At 33.5% G+C, this 20,636-nt stretch overlaps 1 protein-coding gene across 2 annotated transcripts in view; it reads left to right on the top strand.

The window, feature by feature from the left end:
* Nucleotides 1–20,636, top strand: part of RNF213 (ring finger protein 213) — a 149,586-nt gene that overhangs the window by 33,366 nt on the left and 95,584 nt on the right. For both annotated transcript variants that reach the window (XM_007482897.2, XM_007482898.2), the window contains 8 exons: nucleotides 515–712; nucleotides 6,784–7,003; nucleotides 7,702–7,757; nucleotides 10,176–10,326; nucleotides 12,955–13,116; nucleotides 14,215–14,313; nucleotides 15,491–15,613; nucleotides 18,936–19,116. In XM_007482897.2, the coding sequence (XP_007482959.2) occupies nucleotides 515–712; nucleotides 6,784–7,003; nucleotides 7,702–7,757; nucleotides 10,176–10,326; nucleotides 12,955–13,116; nucleotides 14,215–14,313; nucleotides 15,491–15,613; nucleotides 18,936–19,116 (1,190 nt within the window). The remainder of the gene's footprint in view (nucleotides 1–514; nucleotides 713–6,783; nucleotides 7,004–7,701; nucleotides 7,758–10,175; nucleotides 10,327–12,954; nucleotides 13,117–14,214; nucleotides 14,314–15,490; nucleotides 15,614–18,935; nucleotides 19,117–20,636) is intronic.

The raw sequence follows: 20,636 nt of genomic DNA, 5'->3' as shown, positions 1-20,636 counted from the left end.
CCTAAAACTTTTTAAAATTGCAAACAACTCACCCCAAAAGACTTTTATTGGAGATAAACGATATATTTCCAACTTGCTTGCGGTTAGCAAATTTACATGTTCAGTATGCTCTAATTCCTTAGGCAAAGAACACTTGGAAGCAAAAAATGTTTGCATTGCTTGATTTAAGTAAATGGATATAAGTATAGATAGTAAACTATGGGAAGGAGAATCCATGAGCAACCATTTTTCATCTGGTTTCCCTGATGAAGTCATCCAAGTAGAATTTTCATTTTCATAAATTTTTAAATCATACACAAGTTATGATTTCATATCTAACCTTGAGAAAGTCACCAGATTTTTTAATGTTTCCTCAACTTTAAAATGAGAAATTGTACTAGATAGCTGTTGTTCCTCCAGTTTCTAAATCTGTGGATCTTATGCGATAGTTCTACATATAACAGTTTTTTTTTTTTTTAAGGAAAAAGTGTTGGTTATTTGCTACTCTTACTTTGGTATTTTTCCCCCCTATTAGCTTGAAAAATCACCTGATAAATATGTGCCAAAAGTGTATTGAAAAAGAAATTTTCTATTGGGTGTGGATTCTCCCCATTCTGCACTATTTTGTGGAATTTGTTGACCAAAAAAAGGATACCCGAATCCAGCCTCAGAATACTTGGGCTGGTCTTGAAAGGCTCTGCATCTCTCAGTTTCAGAAGATGGTGTCAAAAGAGTAAGTACACAGTTTTTTCACATGGTAATTTTTTCTAGAAAATGGTTTTTCAAGTGTGCTCTCTGCCTTACTAGTAACCCAAGCTTATAGAGCACAATATCTACTTATATGACACAATTTACTATTATGATATATACCAGTAGTAATATAAATAGAACAATTTGTTACTTCCCCATTAAACTTACTTTTTATATGGTTAAACACTGTGCCCTAAATTTATATGTACAAATATATGGTTATATTGTTTGTAAAATAATGCATTCATATGTCTTTAATATTAAAGTGTTTTAAAGTAACATAAGCTTGCAGTTATATTTTCTTCTGTCTTATTGTTGTTGATGATCGTATTTGTTGGTGACCCAAGTATATTAAGTTTAATAAGGAATTTTTAAAAATTTAGATTTCACCTCATGAGACCTTACTAAAACATTTAGAATTTGGGTTTTTAGTTTTCTAGTTTGTTTACCTTCACTTATGCTGACTTTTCTGACAGACTTTTCTTCTAGTGTTTACAGCTATTGACTATCTTTTTGTATAGTTCTAGGTCGTATATAGATGTTTCTTTTTGCATTTTTGTATATTTTGGTCACTGTTCAATCTCGTGCTAGAAGTGGGAGAACTGGGCTTTTCTGTATCATGTCTTACTTAGAAGTCCTTTGGGCATTGTTAAAGGACACATGTAGGCTATAACACATTTCCCCCACTCTGTTATACCACATATATGTTATAGCTATGTCTAAATATCAAAGGAATACTTGATATAATTTGAAGCAAAATTTAAAGGAATCCATATTTTGAATATAATACATTTAAGTGCCTCTTTCAACTATTTTTTTGTGTGTGTCCCTTGAAATAGTAGGTATTTTTTCAGTTTTATCTTTGTATTCCTCACACATAACACTGGTTTTCATGTAGTAAGTTCTTAAAGTACCTGTTGAATTACTTTCTCAGTCCCTGCTTAGTCTTACTTTATCCCCAGCTTTAGTAATCATTTACTATACCATAATGCCATTATACCTTATAGCCAAAGCTTTCTCATATGTTGACAGTTCTACTACTTGTATACCTCTGACCAAAAATGTTTTCCTCAATCATTCCCACATTATCTGTTTATATGATAGCTGTATTTGCTATTGTTTTGAGTTGTTTTTTCAGATGTGTCTGATTGTTTATGATCCTGTTGGGGGTTTTGTTGGCAAAGATACTAGCTCATTTTATTGATGAGGAACTGAGGTAAATAAAGTTAAACAACTTTCACAGGGTAACACAACTAGTATGTGTCTTGAGTCCAGATTTGAACTCAGGAAGATGATTCCAGGACTGGTATGCTCTCCATTGTGCCACTTAGCTGCTGTTAGATATGTACTTCCATTATTTCTACAGAACCAGATTATATAAAAACACCTTTGTTTCCTTACTTTGCTTCCTGGCACTAGTAGTTTCAGTCACTTATTTAACTACTAACTTGTTATAAGATTCTCTTGCCATCTAATATTTTATTAAGCAGCATTCATAGAATTAACTTTCTCTACTGACTAGCTAGAGTTTAATTCTTTTTAAGAGGTCATGCTCCTTTTCTGGTAAAAAAATACAAGAAACCCCATATCCCATAATGTAGCATTAAAAAAATATTTTTTTTGATGCTTACTTTTCTTCATCTTTGTCTTTTTAAAATTTTGTCCTCTTTCCCCAAAGTTTAACTCAGCTTTGTTATATATATATATATATATATATATATATATATATATATATATATATATATATATATATATATATATATATATATATATATATATATATATATATATATATATATATATATATATATATATATATATATGTCATTATGTTGACCATTATTGATCACATATGCTTCATTTTATCCTTTTTCCAACTTAGATATATTTGATAGGAAGAGATATGTTTAGTTATCTGTCCTCTGGAATAAATTGAGATTGGGCTTTGCATTCCTTTAAATGTTTTTTTCTTTAAATATAATAATCATTGTATATATTGTATTCTTGGTTTTGCTAACTTCATTCTACATACAAATCTTAATAGTGTCTTACGTATAGGATATATAAAGAAAAAGAAATCATTGCTTGCCCTGGACAAGTTCATATATTCTACTGATTATGCCATTATTATTATTATACTATGATTTGTTTAGCCATTGCCTAATTGAAATGTAGTGCTTTTGGGGAAAAACTGGAAGCCAATAGAGTTTCCTGTACAGATGAAATCATTGTCATAGATCTCCACCTCCCTCCCCAAAAAGCAATTCCCGAAACCCAATTTTATTCCCCGTTGAACTCTTGCTTTATGATGAATGGCACCTAATTAATAGATCTACAGTGTTTAATTTACTGACCTGAAAAACATACTTGAATTAAATCATGTTATTAAGATTTGTCATCCTTTTATATCTATGTTCTTTTAACTTTGGACATAACTTTAATTAGAATTTAAGAGTAAGTTTTCATAGGAAAATTTAAATTCATGTATAAATATACTGGAGCTATTATGCAGTTGTTTTCAGGACTTTTTGTTGGGCAATACATATACAACTAGAAAGAATTTTGAAGGCCATCTAGATTAGTCCCTTCTTTTCTCAAGGAAGTCAAGGGCCAGACAGAAATGATTTATTACAATTTATTTTATTTTTTATTTTTAGTTATTAAATTTTTTTTTTAGTTTTTACATTTTACTAACTCTCATAGATTGTTTTATTGACAAAAAATCCCTCTTTCTGCAATAATAACCCTTGAATAGTTGTTGGATTGGAGCAGCAAGGTGGCACAGTGTATAGAGAGCCAGGCCTTGATACATGAATTCCTGATTTCAAATCTGGCTATAGACACTGCCTAGCTGTGTGACCCTGGGTGAGTCACTTAACTCTTATTGCCTAGCTCTTACCTGTCTTCTGCAGTGGAATGCATAATAATGATTTTTAAGATAGATAATTAGGACTTAAAAAGTTCTTGGAATATTGTTGATTTTCTTTCTTAGTCACTTCCCCAGTATCCTACTATTGTTTTTTATGTCTCCTTTTACTGATCCCCAGTAGAAATAGTTTTGTAATCCTAGTTAGGCAAGTTATTTATTTTCTTTGCTAGTTTCCTTATTGTTAAAATCAAGAATATCTAGAAGTTTCTTTACTAAACTTCTTACTTACTAAACTTGAATATTTGAGACAATTTGTTTTACCCACCTTAAAATTCTGTTGACTTTTTAACAACTCCCCTTTTAGGTTGCTTTACATGCTTCCTTGCTAAATGAAATAACTTTTATTCTAAAGCACTTAAATACATTATTTTGCTAATTTTACATAATTTAAGTATTTATTAAATACCTACTATATGTCAAGGACTATGCCAAGGCATTGGGGATCTAGGTAAACAAAGACAAATATTAAAATGTAAATAGTCCCTTTGTTATGGGAGAAACACACCTAAGTTTTTAGCAGGATCTCACCCCAAGAATGGGAGACTCCATTCAATTCAAAAGAAAGAAAAGAATTTTGTTTGAAGAAGTGGTTTATGGTGGTTTAATGGCCTAATAGCTGGTGGATAGTCTGGAGGCTAATCAGTTAGCCTTAGTGCTGATGGATAAGCGCAGGGGTTGGTTGAGGAGCTTCTTTGGAACTAATAGTATGGAGTAGCAGTTCTGCTATAGAGTGGTAGCTTCCATGTAGATCAGGTTTGGCCTATTTATTGGGGTCTGGTAGCTTGTCATTTCCCATTCCAAATTCACTTTGGAGGTAAGTTTTGGGGTTTGCTATAGGGAATAAGGAGCATGTGCAAATTTGGGGGATTCTTCTGGAACAGATTCTATGTTCCTCCATTGTCCACCTTGTCATCATTTGTGAACATGAGAGAGATTGTTCACTGCCCCTCTAGAAGGAGAGCATGGTGGGGGCATGCAGTATATTGGAGGGTTTCTATAGGTAATTAATTATGTTTTATAATTCTAAGGATAATATGGGTAATTAATGAAACAGATTAGGCACAAAGCTGATGCCCAGTATATATAGAATATTACAGATCCAGTATATAGTGGAGTAATTGGTCAGTCTGTAATTCATGCTTGACTAAATGCTGAAACTGTTATGGGCATGGAAGGATAACCTTTTGGGGTTCCGGAAGGATGCCTTTTGCAAGCATGCAATGACTCCAAAACTTAGCTTAAAAACAAAAAGAGATTTATTAATTTAGAAAGTAATGTTGAGAGTGACCAGGAGGATAGCAGGGTAGAACAGCAAGATGGGGAGCAGTTCCCTGGGAGGACAGCATGAAAGGAAAGGCTGTTTCCCCGCCCCCCCCCCCCCATGACATCAGTTCTGGGGATTTTATCCATTTTTCACAACAGTTAGTCACTCAGGCATGAGGTGGGGTGATCATACTGGGGTCTGCCTGGGGACATGAAGATTCCTTTGTTTTAGGGGATTGAGGTGTGGTCTGAAGGTGCATCTTTCTGTCCATCTAGAGGACAATCAAAGGAAGATAGTTATCTCAGGACCCTAGAGGGGTCATTGGGTGTTTTTAGGCTCAGAGTCAGGAAAAACAAGGGAGTTTCCCTGATAACAGTTCACCTGGGTTTCTGGGGGTACAGTGCCCATGTCAAAACTATATGTTTTGCAGTTTTTGCAGTTTAGCGCTAACTAATGACAAATGCAAAGTTTCAGAGTAAGTGACCTGTTCCTATTATTACCCCTCACTGCCCACTGTCAGCCATCACCTTACCTAAAGAAACTTACATTTTATTAAGGATCATCAACATTGGGTAATATAGAAGAAGGTAAGGACTTTTGTAGTGTGAGGTGAAGTGAGCAAGCTGGGTTTTGAAGACTTCTAAGGATTTTATAAAGTAGAACTTAGAAGTAGAACATTACAGTCCTGCTTGTGTATGGGAGATGGAGTTCTTCATGTTATGAACAGAGGTTCAAAAAGGATAGTTTGGCTGGACTTGTATCAGAGAATGCAAATATTCTGTAATAAGACTGTAAAGGTAGGTGAGGGCCAGGTTGTGAATGAATAGTTTATTTTTGATCCTATAGACTGCAGGAAACTGTTATAGGTTATTTTAAAAAATTTACTTTATTCTATTTTTAATAACAACTTTCCAATTTTCTCAAGTTATATGATCTCATTTGCTCTGTTGCTGCTCCTCACCCCCACCCTTCTCCCCAAGCTGCCAAGCAATTCAATCTGGATTGTACATATTTTACCATGCAAAACACATTTCCATAGTATTCATTTTTATACGTGAATAATCTTATAAAACCAAAACCCCTAAACATACCCAAATAAACAAGTGATAAATCATAAGCTTTCATCTGCATTCATACCACAACAGTTTTTTCTCTGGAGGTGGTTAACTTTCTTAATTCTCTCAGAATTGTTCTAGATCAAGTAAGTCAATCACATTTGATCATTCTATAATACTGCTGTTCTTATATACAATGTCTTCCTGGTTCTTTTGATTTCACTCTGCATTAGTTCATGTAGGTCTTTCCAACTCTTTCTGAAATCATCTTGTTTATCATTCTTTATAGCACAACAGTATTCCATCACCATCATATATCCCACAATTTGTTCAGCCATTCCCCAATTGAGGGACATCCCTTTAGTTTCCAATTTTTTGACTCCACAAAAAGAGCAACTATAAATATTATAGGTTATTGAGCAGGGAAGTGACTTGATTAAATTTATACTTCATAAAGGAATATAACTTGAGTAGGTATATGGAAGATACATAGGAGATGGAGAGTCTAGATTCAGGGAAATAAGAGGCTATTGCAATGGTTCTGTTGTGAGGTAACAGAGGCCTAGATTGAGAAGGGCACCTTATGTGAGACATGTTGTAAATCCATCTGGCAATTTTTCTACTTTCACATCAAGGAGGAGAGGTCAGTAAGGGAGAGTGAATTGTTGAAGATGACTCCAAATTTGAGTGAGAACTTGCATACCTGGAAAAGTCAGTGTCCTCTACCAAAAGAGACAATAAGAAAAGGAGTGGTGTGTGTGGGGTGAGATAAGATCTTAAAGTCTATTCTATTTTCACTTGTGCAGAAAAAGAATACTTCAGTACATGAAAGAAAAAAAACACTTGCTGACAGTAGATCAAAAGTTATTCCGGTCCTGGTTCTGCTTGATACCCTTGAGTAGTGTGGTTGACTTCTTGGACAACTCATTGGAATACTTAACTAATTGTCCTGCTAGCATTTTAGACTGTCTTCAAGGAACTTACTATCACCTTCAGGAGACTGACATCTCTTTCACAAATCATGAGGTTTGTAATTTGAATAGTCTTGATCCTGAGTAACAAATAGAATTGTGAGATTTCAGAGACCTTAGAGATGTTCTTGTCAAATCTCCTCATTGGGACCTAAAGTGAGTAAACGACAAGGTTAAACAGGGAGTAAGTGACAGAATTAGAATTGACCCTAGATTCCTTGATTTTAAGGCTGTACTCATTTCTACCCCAGTACACTTCATTTGTGAACTAAATATTCAGTCTGTCAGCCTGGCAACAATAATGATGAGCTTGGCATTTTATCAAAACAAAAAAAATACCCCCCCCAAAATGCCATGGCATAAATTTACTTAATTTTATTGAAACAATTATGAAATAAAACAATATTTTGTTACTTTGAAGTTTAACAGAAGTTGATTGTTGTAGATAAAGGGCCATGACTGGGTATATAGTAGGTCTTAGATTCAAGTCTGGCCTCATACTTCCTAGCTGCATGACCCTGGGCAAGTCACTTAACCTCAGCTGCCTAGCACTCACTGCTCTTCCACCTTGGAACCAATACATAGCATTAATTCTAAGACAGAAGATAAATTAAAAAATAAATTAATAACATCATATGCACAAGGATCTTCAATATTTTTTATGATAATTGAGGATGTTTTTAGTTTATTTCCATGAAGCTATGAATCTAAACATACTATTGTCATGTTTTTTTTTTCATACCATGATCACAGATTTTAGAGAACCTCTTCAAAAAGCTCTTGAACCTTCTGAATGCAAATCAGGACAAGTAAGTAAAGAATACTGGCATAATAACAGTAGCTTAATGTTTTTGTAGTGTTTTATGATTTGCAAAGTATTTTCCATATGTTGAGGTCCAAAATAATCTTTGGAGGTGGTGCTATTATTATCATCCTTATTTTGCAAATAAGGAAACTGAATTCCAGAGTAGTTTACGGAATTGTCCATTAAATTTCAAAGGAAAGATTTGAACTCAGGTCTTCTGACTCCTAAGTTACATACTCTGTCTATTCTACCACATAAAAATTTCTTACCTCTCTTCTACTACCATGATTCCAGATTTTGGTGGGTCTAACATCCATATGTGCAAAGATATACATGTGTATGTATATACTTATAGGTGTGTGTGTGTCTGTATATATATATAATAATTGTCAGTGTACCTAGATGAAGATTTTTTTTTAAAGGATAACACTGATTAATAATGAAATGGGGCAGGTATTTTCACTTTATTCTCCAATATTATGGAGAAAGAGGATTTAAATGGACATATTGAACCAATATTAAAGAAAAGTAAGGCAGTAATGGATATATTATGCCCTTTAGAATAATTAGGAATTTTATGCACATGTGCACATGAATACAGATCCCTCCCTCCCCCCAGCCCCCACAATATACACATGTATGTCTATGTATAAAAACATTTATGGTCCATTAACTGTCTAGAACTTGTAGTCTTGAGTTAGATGCCCCTGGCTCTGGTTCTATATGCAGAATGATGTAGATATGGCTGCATGAATGGACCCTAAGACACTTGTTATATAACAAATTTTCTAGTCTCCTGGAGTACCAAATATATTTTCTTTATTTTATTACCCTCAGATATTCCAATAGGGAAAGGAAAAATAGGTATTTAAGTAAGTTAGAATTTAGGGTTATATATATATATAATACACATACTAAAGTATAGCAATCCTTTCTGTATTTGTAAAATCCTGGATCAGGATTAGGAGACATTCCCTAATCAAGAAGAGCTTTCTTACTAAAAGCTCCTGACACTGATGAAAGCACAAGTCTGGCAGAAAGAAAAAAGAAATAATGACTGGAAAAAAAGGAAGCAAAGAAAGATCTAAGTGAACTGATAAAAATTGAAGTAGAATCAGGAATTCAATATATATGATGATATAATGATGTAAATGGGAAGAACAATAAAAAAAAATAGGAACTGAATGTTTTGAAATTAGAATGACCAAGCCTGGCCTTCTATAAGACTTCACCTCCTCTTCATTGGTAAGGGATGGGACAATGGATATGGATCATTTTATATGCTGCTATACTTGATTCATATGTTATTTAGTTTCTCTTTTAATTGCCTCTTTAAAAATTCTTTTTTAAGGATGTGACTGATTAGGGAAGGGAGATGTGTTGGAAGATGAAGGGCATGTTAAAACATGGCAATAAAATTTTTTTAAAGAAAAGAGGTAACTTGTTTACAAGTATACATTTTATTTTATTTTATTTTTTTAAACCCTTACCTTCTGTCTTGGAGTCAATACTGTGTATTGGCTTCAAGGCAGAAGAGTGGTAAGGGCTAGACAATGGGGGTCAAGTGACTTGTCCAGGGTCACACAGCTGGGAAGTGTCTGAGGCCAGATTTGAACCTTTGGACCTCCCGTCTCTAGGCCTGGCTCTCAATCCACTGAGCTACCCAGCTTCCCCCCAAGTATACATTTTAAATGAAACAAATGTTATAAATTTCTATATCTGTTAGCTCAGATTCTATAGCACTTAGCATAAATTTACTCATTTTCTCCTTAAAAGTATTCTGAGGTAGATGCCACTTTATAGATAAAGAAATGCAGACTGAGTGGGTAACTTTCCCAGGACCAGTTCCTCAGCCAGCATTTGAACCCAGGTCTTCCTGCAGTTGGATATTATGTCTATTATTCCACTTTTTACATTACTAAGGTAATGCTGCAAGTTCTGACATGGCCAACTCTTTTGGATTCTTTTGTGTGACTATATGAGGTGGTGTGTATAATGGTAATGTGTTCATTGAGGTAAAAGGGAACTTCTTTACTTTCATTTTCACTACTGTTCTTCTTTTCTCTTTGGCTAATTTCTCACCCTGTCTTTTCTTAAATATTTTCTCTGAATAAGATATAGTATAAAGTTTTTTTTATTTCTGCCTTTTCCTTCCTTTGAAAAACTCAGCTTAGAAACACTTGGAACTTTTACTTAAAAATTAAACCTTTTATCTATAATAAAAAGATTTGCCATATTAGCTAAACTAGATCTTTATAGGCTGAAGAATCCTTTTTCCAAACTTGATGTATGTCAAAATAGTTTATGTGACATTCAGATCCCGTAAGTTATCTTTCTCATGTAAGGACCGAGAACTAATATTTCATTTTCCTCTTCTTTATGTTTCTCTTACAATTTCCTCTTTTAACTTTGGTTTTGATAGGCTTCAAGTAGACATGTTAGAATCTTACTTTCCTGTCTGCTTAAAACTCCATGAATCTGTCTGCAAAAAAACAAAAATGTTACGGTTTTATGGATTGCCTGTCTTATCTGCAGAGATTATTTCTACGATGATCAGAATTACGCTTTTGGGGGTAAGTGAAGTATTCCTGTGTCTTATAATTCATGTTCAATATTCATTTCTTAGTTTCTATATCTTTCAAAAAAGGGGGTAGTTTGATAAGGACTCTAACAACCCATATGCTCTGTCTCATCAGATGATTGAGAGGAAAGATCCTTTTACCTTTCAAAGATAAACCTTAAAAGTGCCATGTAAGTGTGAATTGTTATTTTGTAGATTTCTGATTTAAGCTTAGGTATTTTTTTTGGCTTTATTCAAGGATACTTTAGTATAGTTTATTTCTCGCAATTTTTTTCCTCTTGTGATATGCTTTATCTTTGACAATCTATAGCTGTCTATATCTAGAGAAAGTTCATCCACTTAATACAGAATTTATCCTTTTATCTTTGTATTATTATATAAAAATAATTAGACACCAGAGTTCAATTGTGTTTAGTTCATTTTCTTTTGACATTTTTAATACAATTTTCTCTAATATCTTCTTTCAGCCCCTAACTTACTAAAGAGGTTTTGTCCCACAGATTTTAATGTTTGTTATTTTAGAATTTTGTATGTATACTTTTTTGAATTGAAATATTATAAATGCTTTGATTTGGTCAATATAACAAAGATCTTATCCATAATGTAGCTCAATTTATATATATACATATATATGTATATATATGTGGAAAGAAAAACAAAAGAAAACAGATCTATTCAACATCTTGAATTAGACAAAATAGCCAAAGTAATTCTATAATTGTGATTTCTTTTGGTACATGAGAAGGAGGTCGACCACATGATCCACCTTAATGATGAACCAGTTTAAACAATGTAACTTGAGACTTAATATTTTGAATAAGAAGTAAAGAAATGTATTCATTGTACAGGGTTAATAATCACAGGAGCATATATCATAAGATCTCATAAGCATATTTCATAGATTTGGAGGGAAACTATAGAGATCCCGTCATCTAATTTCTTTATTATTTAATATATGAGGAACCTGAGGCCCAGAAAAAAATAATAGAATTACCCAAGTCTTAAAAAAATTTTTCTTTTTAAACCATTACCATCTATCTTAGAATCCATACTTAGTTTTGGTGCCAGAGCACAAGAGTGGTAAGGGGTAGGCTACTGGGGTTTAGTGACTTTCCTGGGGTCTCAAGAGCTAGTAAGTGTCAGGCCACTTTTGATTGCCTGAAGTTTTAAAAGGTCATTGTTGCAGAGCCATAAATTGTTTTCTTGGCAGTCTGTTTATAGTTCAACTTTATTATTATTTGTGGGCTGCTAAGTGCCTATCTATAGTCAGGAAGGCCTGAGTTCATATCCAGCCTCAGTCGTTTCCTAGCTGTGGAACCCTGAGCAAGTAACTTTTTCTGTTTGCCTCAGTGTCCTCATCTGTAAAATGAGCTGGAGAAGGAAATGGCAAGGTACTCTAGTATCTTTGTCAAGAAAACCCCATCACAGGTCATGAAGAATTGGACACAAATGAAATAATCAAATAACAATTATTATTTGTACATCCTTGGTAATTTTAATTAAGTAATATTAGCAAATCATGGGTTGTTTTATTTAATATGCCAGTGAATTTTATATTATCAAATTTTTTCTTTATCTCTAAAATTTTGGAAATAAAGGAGCAATAAAGAGAGATAATTAAAAAAAGTTTTGATAATTTTCATCTTGAAACAGGATAATCAGCAGAAAATATCATATACTTGATTGCAATGAAACATTTAATAGGCATTTCATCATCATTAGTTATTAGCATAAGGAAATAATAACTTCATATTTTTTCAGATAAAAAAGAACTTTCAAAATTATGTTTTAAAAGGTCCTATCAAAGAAAATACATAAGGAAACATTCTTATTTTAAAAAACCAAGAAGCATGGGCTTCTGCATCCAGAACCTCAAAACTATTAGGCCAGGGTAGGTGGTGAATTTAATTACTTGGAGAGAATTAGAATCAGTGGCTTCTGTGCTTAATAAGAGAAGACCATGGTCTGCTTTTAGAAAGAAAGAAAAAAAAAGGAGAATCTTGGGGATAATCTTCCATAGGAACAAAAGGTGGGAGAGAGGAATAATGAAAAGGAGAAAAATAGATGGAGAGAACTGGCCCTAGGTTCCCTGACCATTGACTATTCTTGAGTCTACAACCAGTAGTACAAAAGTTTTAGGCATGTTCTTTTCCTGAACCCAGTCACATGAGCAAATTTTATTTTCCTTGGGTTTTGTCAAACACACTTTATTCCCTTTCATCCCATCATTGTTTCTATACTCAAGACTAATTGTAGCCCTGATGGCTTAATTAGGGGAGAGTGATTTCGAGGGACCTCTTCTTCTCATGACTGTCTAGAGAATTTTATTTCCTTAATGTGAGAGTTCACTTCTTTGTGATGCAACCACTATTGTACTTTTTCCTTTCCTTAATATTCCTGCCACTATATTCATAGCTTCTTCATTTTCCTGTTCCATTCTAGAGAATGCACTTTTCAAATTTAGCTGTTTTAATGTGAAAATGTTTGCATGTAAATTCTCCTTTGAGAATGGAGCTACTACTATGGAACACCTCTTGATTACTTGGTACTCTTATTAGGTTTTGCAAGGAATATAAAAAATGTATCTTTAAGGTAATCTTCATTTCCTTTGCAATATTAGGATCCCAAAGATAGAAAAAACCATGAAAATGGAAACATCATTTCTGTTGAACAGCTATTTCAAGAAACTCTGAATACTACCAAAAATTGGTTCCGGAGCATTTTAAAAGAAGGCCTGCTTCAGCAATATAGACGATTTCTGTTTTATAATGATGAACCTATGGTAAGTATTTCTGAACGAGTAGGAGTCAGTGAAGATATTTTTGTAGAATAGGTAATATCCTCAAAATCATATTTGTGGCAAGGGTCTAGAAAGAGAGAGAATGAGACAGTTGGATCAGTATAGAAGGTTGTTGGGAATTAAGTCTTTGTGAGGTAAATTTTTACTTCATAGACTAAGAGTTGAAATATTTACAATACTTTTTTATTCTTTGTATATTGATATGTTTGCATTTGTCAATAAATTTATATCAAACATACTTTAAAAATTTTAAGGATGGGGGAAGCTGGGTAGCTCAGTGGATTGAGAGCCAGTCCCAGAGACAGTCCTGGGTTCAAATGTGGCCTCAGCCACTTCCTAGCTGTGTGACCCTGGGCAAGTCACTTAACCCCCATTACCTAGCCCTTACTGCTCTTCTGCCTTGGAATCATGTGTTGATTCCAAGACAGAAGGTAAGGGTCATTAAAAAAAATTTTTTTTAAGGATAAGAACAGAAAAAAGGACTATTATAGAACTTGTTTCCTTACAAAAGGAAACAGGGAGTAAAGAGAAAGTGATCATGATAATGTTAGTGAAAGAAATTGGTAATTTACATACAGGGAAGTTTGAAGAGGTTGAACTGCATCTATTTGGAAATATTTATCAAATAGTTGTTGATGTGAATTTCTAGGTTGTAACAGGAGATGGGGCGAGAGGGGGGGGGGGGAATGAGGAAATCATCTACAAATGAGTGACAACTGATATCACAGGAAATTTCCATGGAAGAGTTAAAAGGGAGAAGATCTGAGGGCTGAATAATTACATTGAGCCTTTGAGGACTTCCAGATTTATGAATCATTATTTGAAAGGACATTAAAGAATCTTATTGCCTAGCCCTTATTGCTCTTCTGCCTTAGAACCAATACACAGTATTGATTCTAAGATGGAAGGTAAGAGTTTAAGAAAACTCCAAAACATAACTGGCCTAATGGCCATTTTCCATAACTGGAAAATGAGATACAAAAATTCACTGATGAGAATAACTCCACTATTATCATTGTTTTCTCTGATTGTATTTTATGTGTTTTTTGATTGCATAATATATGTATATATATTTTGTAGGCCTGGAGTGATTTTGTAAAAATCGACTTTACTATTGAGCATCTTTCTAAGGAATGGAAGAAGTCATTACTTAGTGAATTAGAAGGAAGAATAAAACAGGTATTTTAAAATCCCCTGGGATTCTTTTCTTTTAAAAAAACAAAAACCTTACCTTCACTTTTGCAGTTAATCATGTGTATTGGTCCTGAGGGAGACAAGGGAGAAGGGCTAGGTAATGGGGGTTAAATGATTTGCCCAGGGCCACACAGCTTGTAAGTGTCTGTTGCCAAATTTGAACCCAGGACCCTCAGCTTCTTTTTGCGTTAATGTTAAACATTTGAAATAACTGAATCTCTTTGTCAATATATAGTCCCATGATTGGGAATATCATAGTAGCTATAGCCAAGACCACTATGAAATAGGAAAAAACATTGGAAATTTTCCGTATACAAGTTTAATTTCTGTCAAAGAATGATTTTTCCGGCTCAATCGCCATCATCTTTTGCTTAAAATTCTTTTCTTTAATCTAATTTCCGTTTAGTCACTTAGATTTATAACTTTGTTTATGCTTTACTCATCACTCTCACCCTTTCCCCTCCCCATCATTCCTTCCACCCCATTACATCTCTCATATCCTGTTCCTTTTTCTCACTTATAGTCATCTCCTTAGTTGAGTTGTTTATCATCTGTTGGAAGAAACCTTGCAGTATATTCCCAAACTGATCTCCCTCTGATGTATATTATTAATAACTCCTTGCTGTTTGCTTTGTTCGTAGTTAAGAAGAATGTGGTTAATAGTTAAGAAGAAGTGGTAATAAATATTTTAAACACCATTATTTTTTTGTTTTTTGGGTTTCTTTAATATCTTCCCTATGACTTCTCTGCTACAAAACTGTCTCAACATAAGTACAGTTAAGAAAAACAAATTCAAAAATTTACCATATCTGCTTCTTTTTACATCTCTGATTTAGCACCTCTTTCAGAGGTTAGAGACAACCTCTTGTATCAGGGACATATTCTTCAGGATTATTCTAGGAGAGCTGTTCATCTCTGAAAAGAATATACTTGCTTTTTTGGATTATTTATGTGGCAAAGGAAGGGACTATTCATTAAATATACTTGATAAATTAGTGCAACTTATTGGTACTCAACAACAAAGGAAATTATCTGAAAACTTTGGTTAAAAATGAGACTATATTGAAATTGCAGATAAGTGAGATTCATCTCACTTTCATCCTCAAAAATGTTGAAATTTGCCATCTCAAATCTTCATTAAATTTCATTCTTTGTTCTACAGGAGAAACCAGTTCACCAGATCATCGTATACTGCAGCTGTTACGACAGCCTTAAAAATGTAGATATCTGTGTTGCTAAGACCTTTGAGACCTGTGCTATAGAAGCTGTCAGCCCAGTCTGCCAGGTAGTCAATTTTATCTCCAATGGGAAAACATTTAGGGATTGTGGCTATGTTATGGAATGAAAATATTGACTTTTTCCACCAATCTGGATTATCTGTCCAATGATGAGTCCTCTTTGTCTAATAGTGCTTCTGTTAACACTACCATGTATTCTTGGATATTTCTTTCATCTCTCTTTACTTCTCATATTGGCCTCTTTTGAATATTCTCTAGTTCAGGTGACTAATAAGAGATTGTCTGCTATACAAATTTACTTTTTACCTCCTCTTCAAATGTGGGATGATTTTAGATATCTACGGAAAGTCAGTCCTTGAAGATCTTAGAGGTTCTGATTTTCTTAATTCATAGAGGTAGAGAACTCTCTTTTTTCCCCTTGCTTTTTGTCTGTTTTAATCCTTTATGGGATTAATAAATCCAAGTATGCTGATTTATCTACAATATCCATTATATATATGAAGCCAGGTAAAACACATTTCCACATTAACCATTTTGCAGAAAAATAAAACAAGAAAAATAAAAGTACAAGAAAATAAGCTTTAATCTGTAATCTAAGTACCTCAATTCTGTCTTTGGAGGTAGATAGCATTTTTCATCATAAATCCTTTGAAATTTCTGTGGATCATTGTATTCAATAGAGTAGTGTCATTTGATTGTCTTTATAACATTGCTATGTATAATATTCTCTTAGTTCTGCTCATTTTATTTCCTGTCATATCAAATAAGTCTAGGTTTTCTTTATTGTTTTATGAAATGATAGCTATAATCCAAGGAATTGCCTATGAAAATTAAATTATGGAGCATATTCTAAAAATGATAGTACCACTACTGGGATTGTATCCCAAAGAGATAAAAAAAGGTGTACAAAAATATTTATTTTGGAAAAATAATTGGAAAATGAGAGGGTGTCCCTTCGGGAATGCCTGAACAAATTGTGGTTGGTATATGATGGTGGGATGGAATACTATTGTGCTATAAGGAATGATGAACTGTTTTGATTTCTATATGAACTGGAAAGAACTCCATGAACTGATGGGGGAGTGAAATGAGCACAACCAGGAGAACATTGTACATAGAAAGTGAAACATCATGGGATGATCAAATGTAATAGACTGCCACTCATAGCAATGTAATAATCAAGAACAATTCCATGGAACTTATAAAAAAGAATGCTATTCACAGCTAGAAAAAGAACTATGGGAGTAGAAATGCAGAAGAAAAACATATGATTCATTATTTGGTTATGAGCATATGATTTGGGATTGTGGTTTTTTTAAACAATTACTCTATTACAAATATGAATACTATGGGAATAGGTTTTGAGTAATAAGACATATAAACCAGTGGAATTGCTTCTCAGCTCCAGGAAGAAAGAGGGAAGAAGGGAGGGACAGACCATGGAAAAATATTATAAAAAATATAAATAAAATAATATGGAAATAAAAAAATAAAATAGAGGGCAGCTGAGTAGCTCAGTGCATTGAGAGCCAGGCCTAGATATGGGAGTTCCTAAGTTTAAATCTGGCCTCACACACTTCCTAGCTGTGTGACCCTGGGCAAGTCACTTGACCTTCATTGTTTAGCCCTTACCACTCTTCTACCTTTGGACCAATACACAGTATTGATTCTAAGATGGAAGGTAAAGGTTTAAAAAAATAAAATGAAATAAAAGTCAGCATAGTATACTGTTTAATCCATTCATGTTAGGTTGTCCTCCTTTCTCTGTTTTGTCTTTCAAGTAGGGCCATCTAATAAGGGATATCATCTGAAGATTGGCATATGGCTAATTAATATTTTTATTGATACCTTTTGTTATTATATTTTGTCACATTTTCTTCCCTCTTCTACCCATCATACTACTACTTTAAAATTTGTTCAGCAAAACTCATGAATACCTATACAATTTCTGAAATATATGTAATATTCCATACCAGTTGTTCACCATCAATGCAAATAAGGAAGGTAGATGCATTTACATCAATGTTTAGAGATAAAAGATTGGCTAGGTTTATATATATTTTGCTAACACATTGGTATACTTGATGTAGTCCTTGTACATACGATTTTCCTACTTCTGCTTGCTTTACATTACAATCTTTTAGGTGGTCATTTTTTTCCATTTTTTTGTTAATACAAAATGGATTAGGATTATTTTTTTAAAAATTGTTTTTTTACCAATTGCATGTAATAACAAATGTCCACATCAGTTTTCCTAAGTTATATAATCAAAATTATCTCCCTTCCTACCTTTCCCATTCTCCTTTGTGCTGGCAGGTGAATACATTTATTATCACACAAAGACTATACCTATATTTATTTTTTTTAAATGAGTAATCTTATAAAACCAAAAACCCAAAACATAAACCCAACTAAACAAGTTTTCATATGCATTCTGGATTCAAAAGTTCTTTTTTTGGAGGTGGATTTTTTTCTCATAAGTCCTTCAGAACTGTAGACTTATTTTTTTTTTAATGAGGACATAGAAATGGAATTTCTGGGAATTTATTCTCTTTGTAAAAAATACAATTTCAAATTGTTTTCCAGAATAGTTGACAAATGTAAAGCTCTTCAAGAAAAATATGTATGCATATATATTTATATTATTTTAAATATATTTTCTCATGCAGAAACCATTTTTGACTTTTTAAATGTAAGCATTTTTTTTAATAATAAGAGATTAACATTTTCAAAAATTTGAAGACAAGCCAATCTAGAGAGGAAGGTGTTAGGAAAGAGACAGAAAATTGGAAAAAATTAATATTTTTATTTTAAAACATCATTTACAGATTTAAAGTTATATAATCATGCATAGTCATAGCAGTAGGTTATTTGTTTAGATGATCCTATTTAATAAAGAAGGTATGTTGAAAGAAAAGCTCTAAATTTTGTTTTAGAATTTGTGTGCTTCCCTCCTACCTCAATTCTTTTGGTCAGAAGTTAAGAGATCTACTTGAAATGATTAATTTTCTACAAAATGGTGTTCCGTACCCTCCCCCCCAACCTCTAATAATTAGAGGAAGGGAGGAAGGAAGGAAGCATGTATGAATAAATAAGTATAAAAAACCCATTTTACTTATGTTATGGATTATTGGCCATTTTAAACAGTTTTTATTTTAGACTTCTGCATTTGCTTTAAATTATTAACCACCTTACTGGGGATATTTACATATTTTATTTCCTCTTTTGTTAATCTAGGCAATTTACATTTTAAAATATTCATCTATTTCAACTAAATTGTCAGATTTATTGTCATATAATTTTGCAAAATAGATACTGGAGTGTTTCTAAAATCTATTTTGTTTTACCTTCTCTTTTTTTCTTTTGTAGTCTCAGACCAGTATCTTTGATCAGTTAAATTCTCATAACCTCAGAAAATTTGGAACTCTTGTTTCTGCGATCATCACTAAGTCCTGGCCAGAAAAGAATGGGAAAAAGGTGGATGATTTGGCTGAAGTTTTGCAGCACCTGCTCACCTGGACAGATATCAAACATCTCTTCAATTTATATGGTATTTATTTTAAACCCTTACCATCTGTCTTGGAATCAATACTGGGTTATACTTGGTTCCAATACTTGGTTCCAAGGCAGAAGAGTGTTAAGGGCTAAGCAGTGGGGGTTAAGTGACTTGCCCAGGGTCACACATCTGGGGAGTGTCTAGACACATTTGAACCCAGAACCTCCCATCTCTGGGCCTGGCTCTCAATCCACTGAGCCACCCAGTTTACCCTAGGTATGTTCTTTAACATATGCTTTGTGTTTGACATTCTCTTGACTATGAGAGGAAAAAATCTTTACCTAATCTATTTATTTGGTATAGATAGGGTTGATCTTTGACATTGAGATGGCCAAATTAACAAGCATTTATTAATTGCTTATAGTGTGCCAAGGCACTGTGAAGTGCTGGGTACAAAAAAAGGCAAAAATATGAACCCTCTCTTCAAAGGAGCATATTCTTTTTTTACATGGTAATAACAATTTTTAGCATATATTTTCCAAAAATTATAAAATCAACATTGTTTCTCTCTCTTCTCCTGTAGATTGTAAGCATTTTTATCTGGGTTATGCATGTGTCATCATGAAAAATATACTTCTATATTATTCTCTTCTAGACCCCCAAATAAAAATGTAAATAAACTACTGTGGAAAATGGTGCTCTTTGATCTGCATTTTGACTCCAATTTTCTTTCTCTGGAGATGGAGGACATTATTTACTGTGAGGATGGGATTAATTCTCCCCTGCCTATTTTAAGATTTAATCACCAGAAGTATATACACCCCATTTTATCCTTAAGTGGAGGAATTGTCCTAGATCATTGTATTGCTGAGTAGCTAAGTCTTTCAGAGTTGATCATCATGCAACCCTGCTATTACTGTGTACTCTGCTTCTTTTATTTTGCATTGGTTCTTATATTTGAAATCATCTTGCTTATCATCTATCATATACTACTGTTTGTTCAGCCATTCCCCAAATGATGGACACCCTTCAATTTCCAATTCTTTGCTACCCCAAAAGGTGTTGTTATAATATTTTTTCTTATAGTAGGTCCTTTCCTGTTCTTATGATCTCTTTGGGATAAAGACATAGTTTATAGACATTCACAGTTTTAGAGTCCCTTGAGCATATTTCTAAATAGCTCTTCAGAATGGCTGGATTGGATCTCAATTCCATCAATAGTGCATTAGTTCCATAATTTTCCTGAATCTCCTCAAATATTTATCATTTTCCTTTTCTGTCATATTAGCCAATATGATAGATCTGAGTTGGAACTTCAGAACTGTTTTAATTGGCATTTCTCTAATCAAGAGTTATTTAAGGGGGGCAGCTGGGTAGCTCAGTGGATTGAGAACCAGGCCTAGAGATGGGAGGTCCTAGGTTCAAATCCAGCCTCAGCCACTTCCTAAGTCACTTGACCCCCACTGCCTGGCCCTTACCACTCTTCTGCCTTGGAGCCAATACATAGTATTGATTCCAAGATTGAAGGTAAGGGTTAAAAAAAAAAAGAGTTATTTAAGACATTTTCTTATAAT

The sequence above is a fragment of the Monodelphis domestica genome, chromosome 2, assembly GCF_027887165.1.
Source record: "Monodelphis domestica isolate mMonDom1 chromosome 2, mMonDom1.pri, whole genome shotgun sequence".
Taxonomy (NCBI): Eukaryota; Metazoa; Chordata; class Mammalia; order Didelphimorphia; family Didelphidae; genus Monodelphis; species Monodelphis domestica.
The sequence above is the reverse complement of the archived record's forward strand: the minus strand, read 5'-3'. Positions and strand labels throughout refer to the sequence as shown.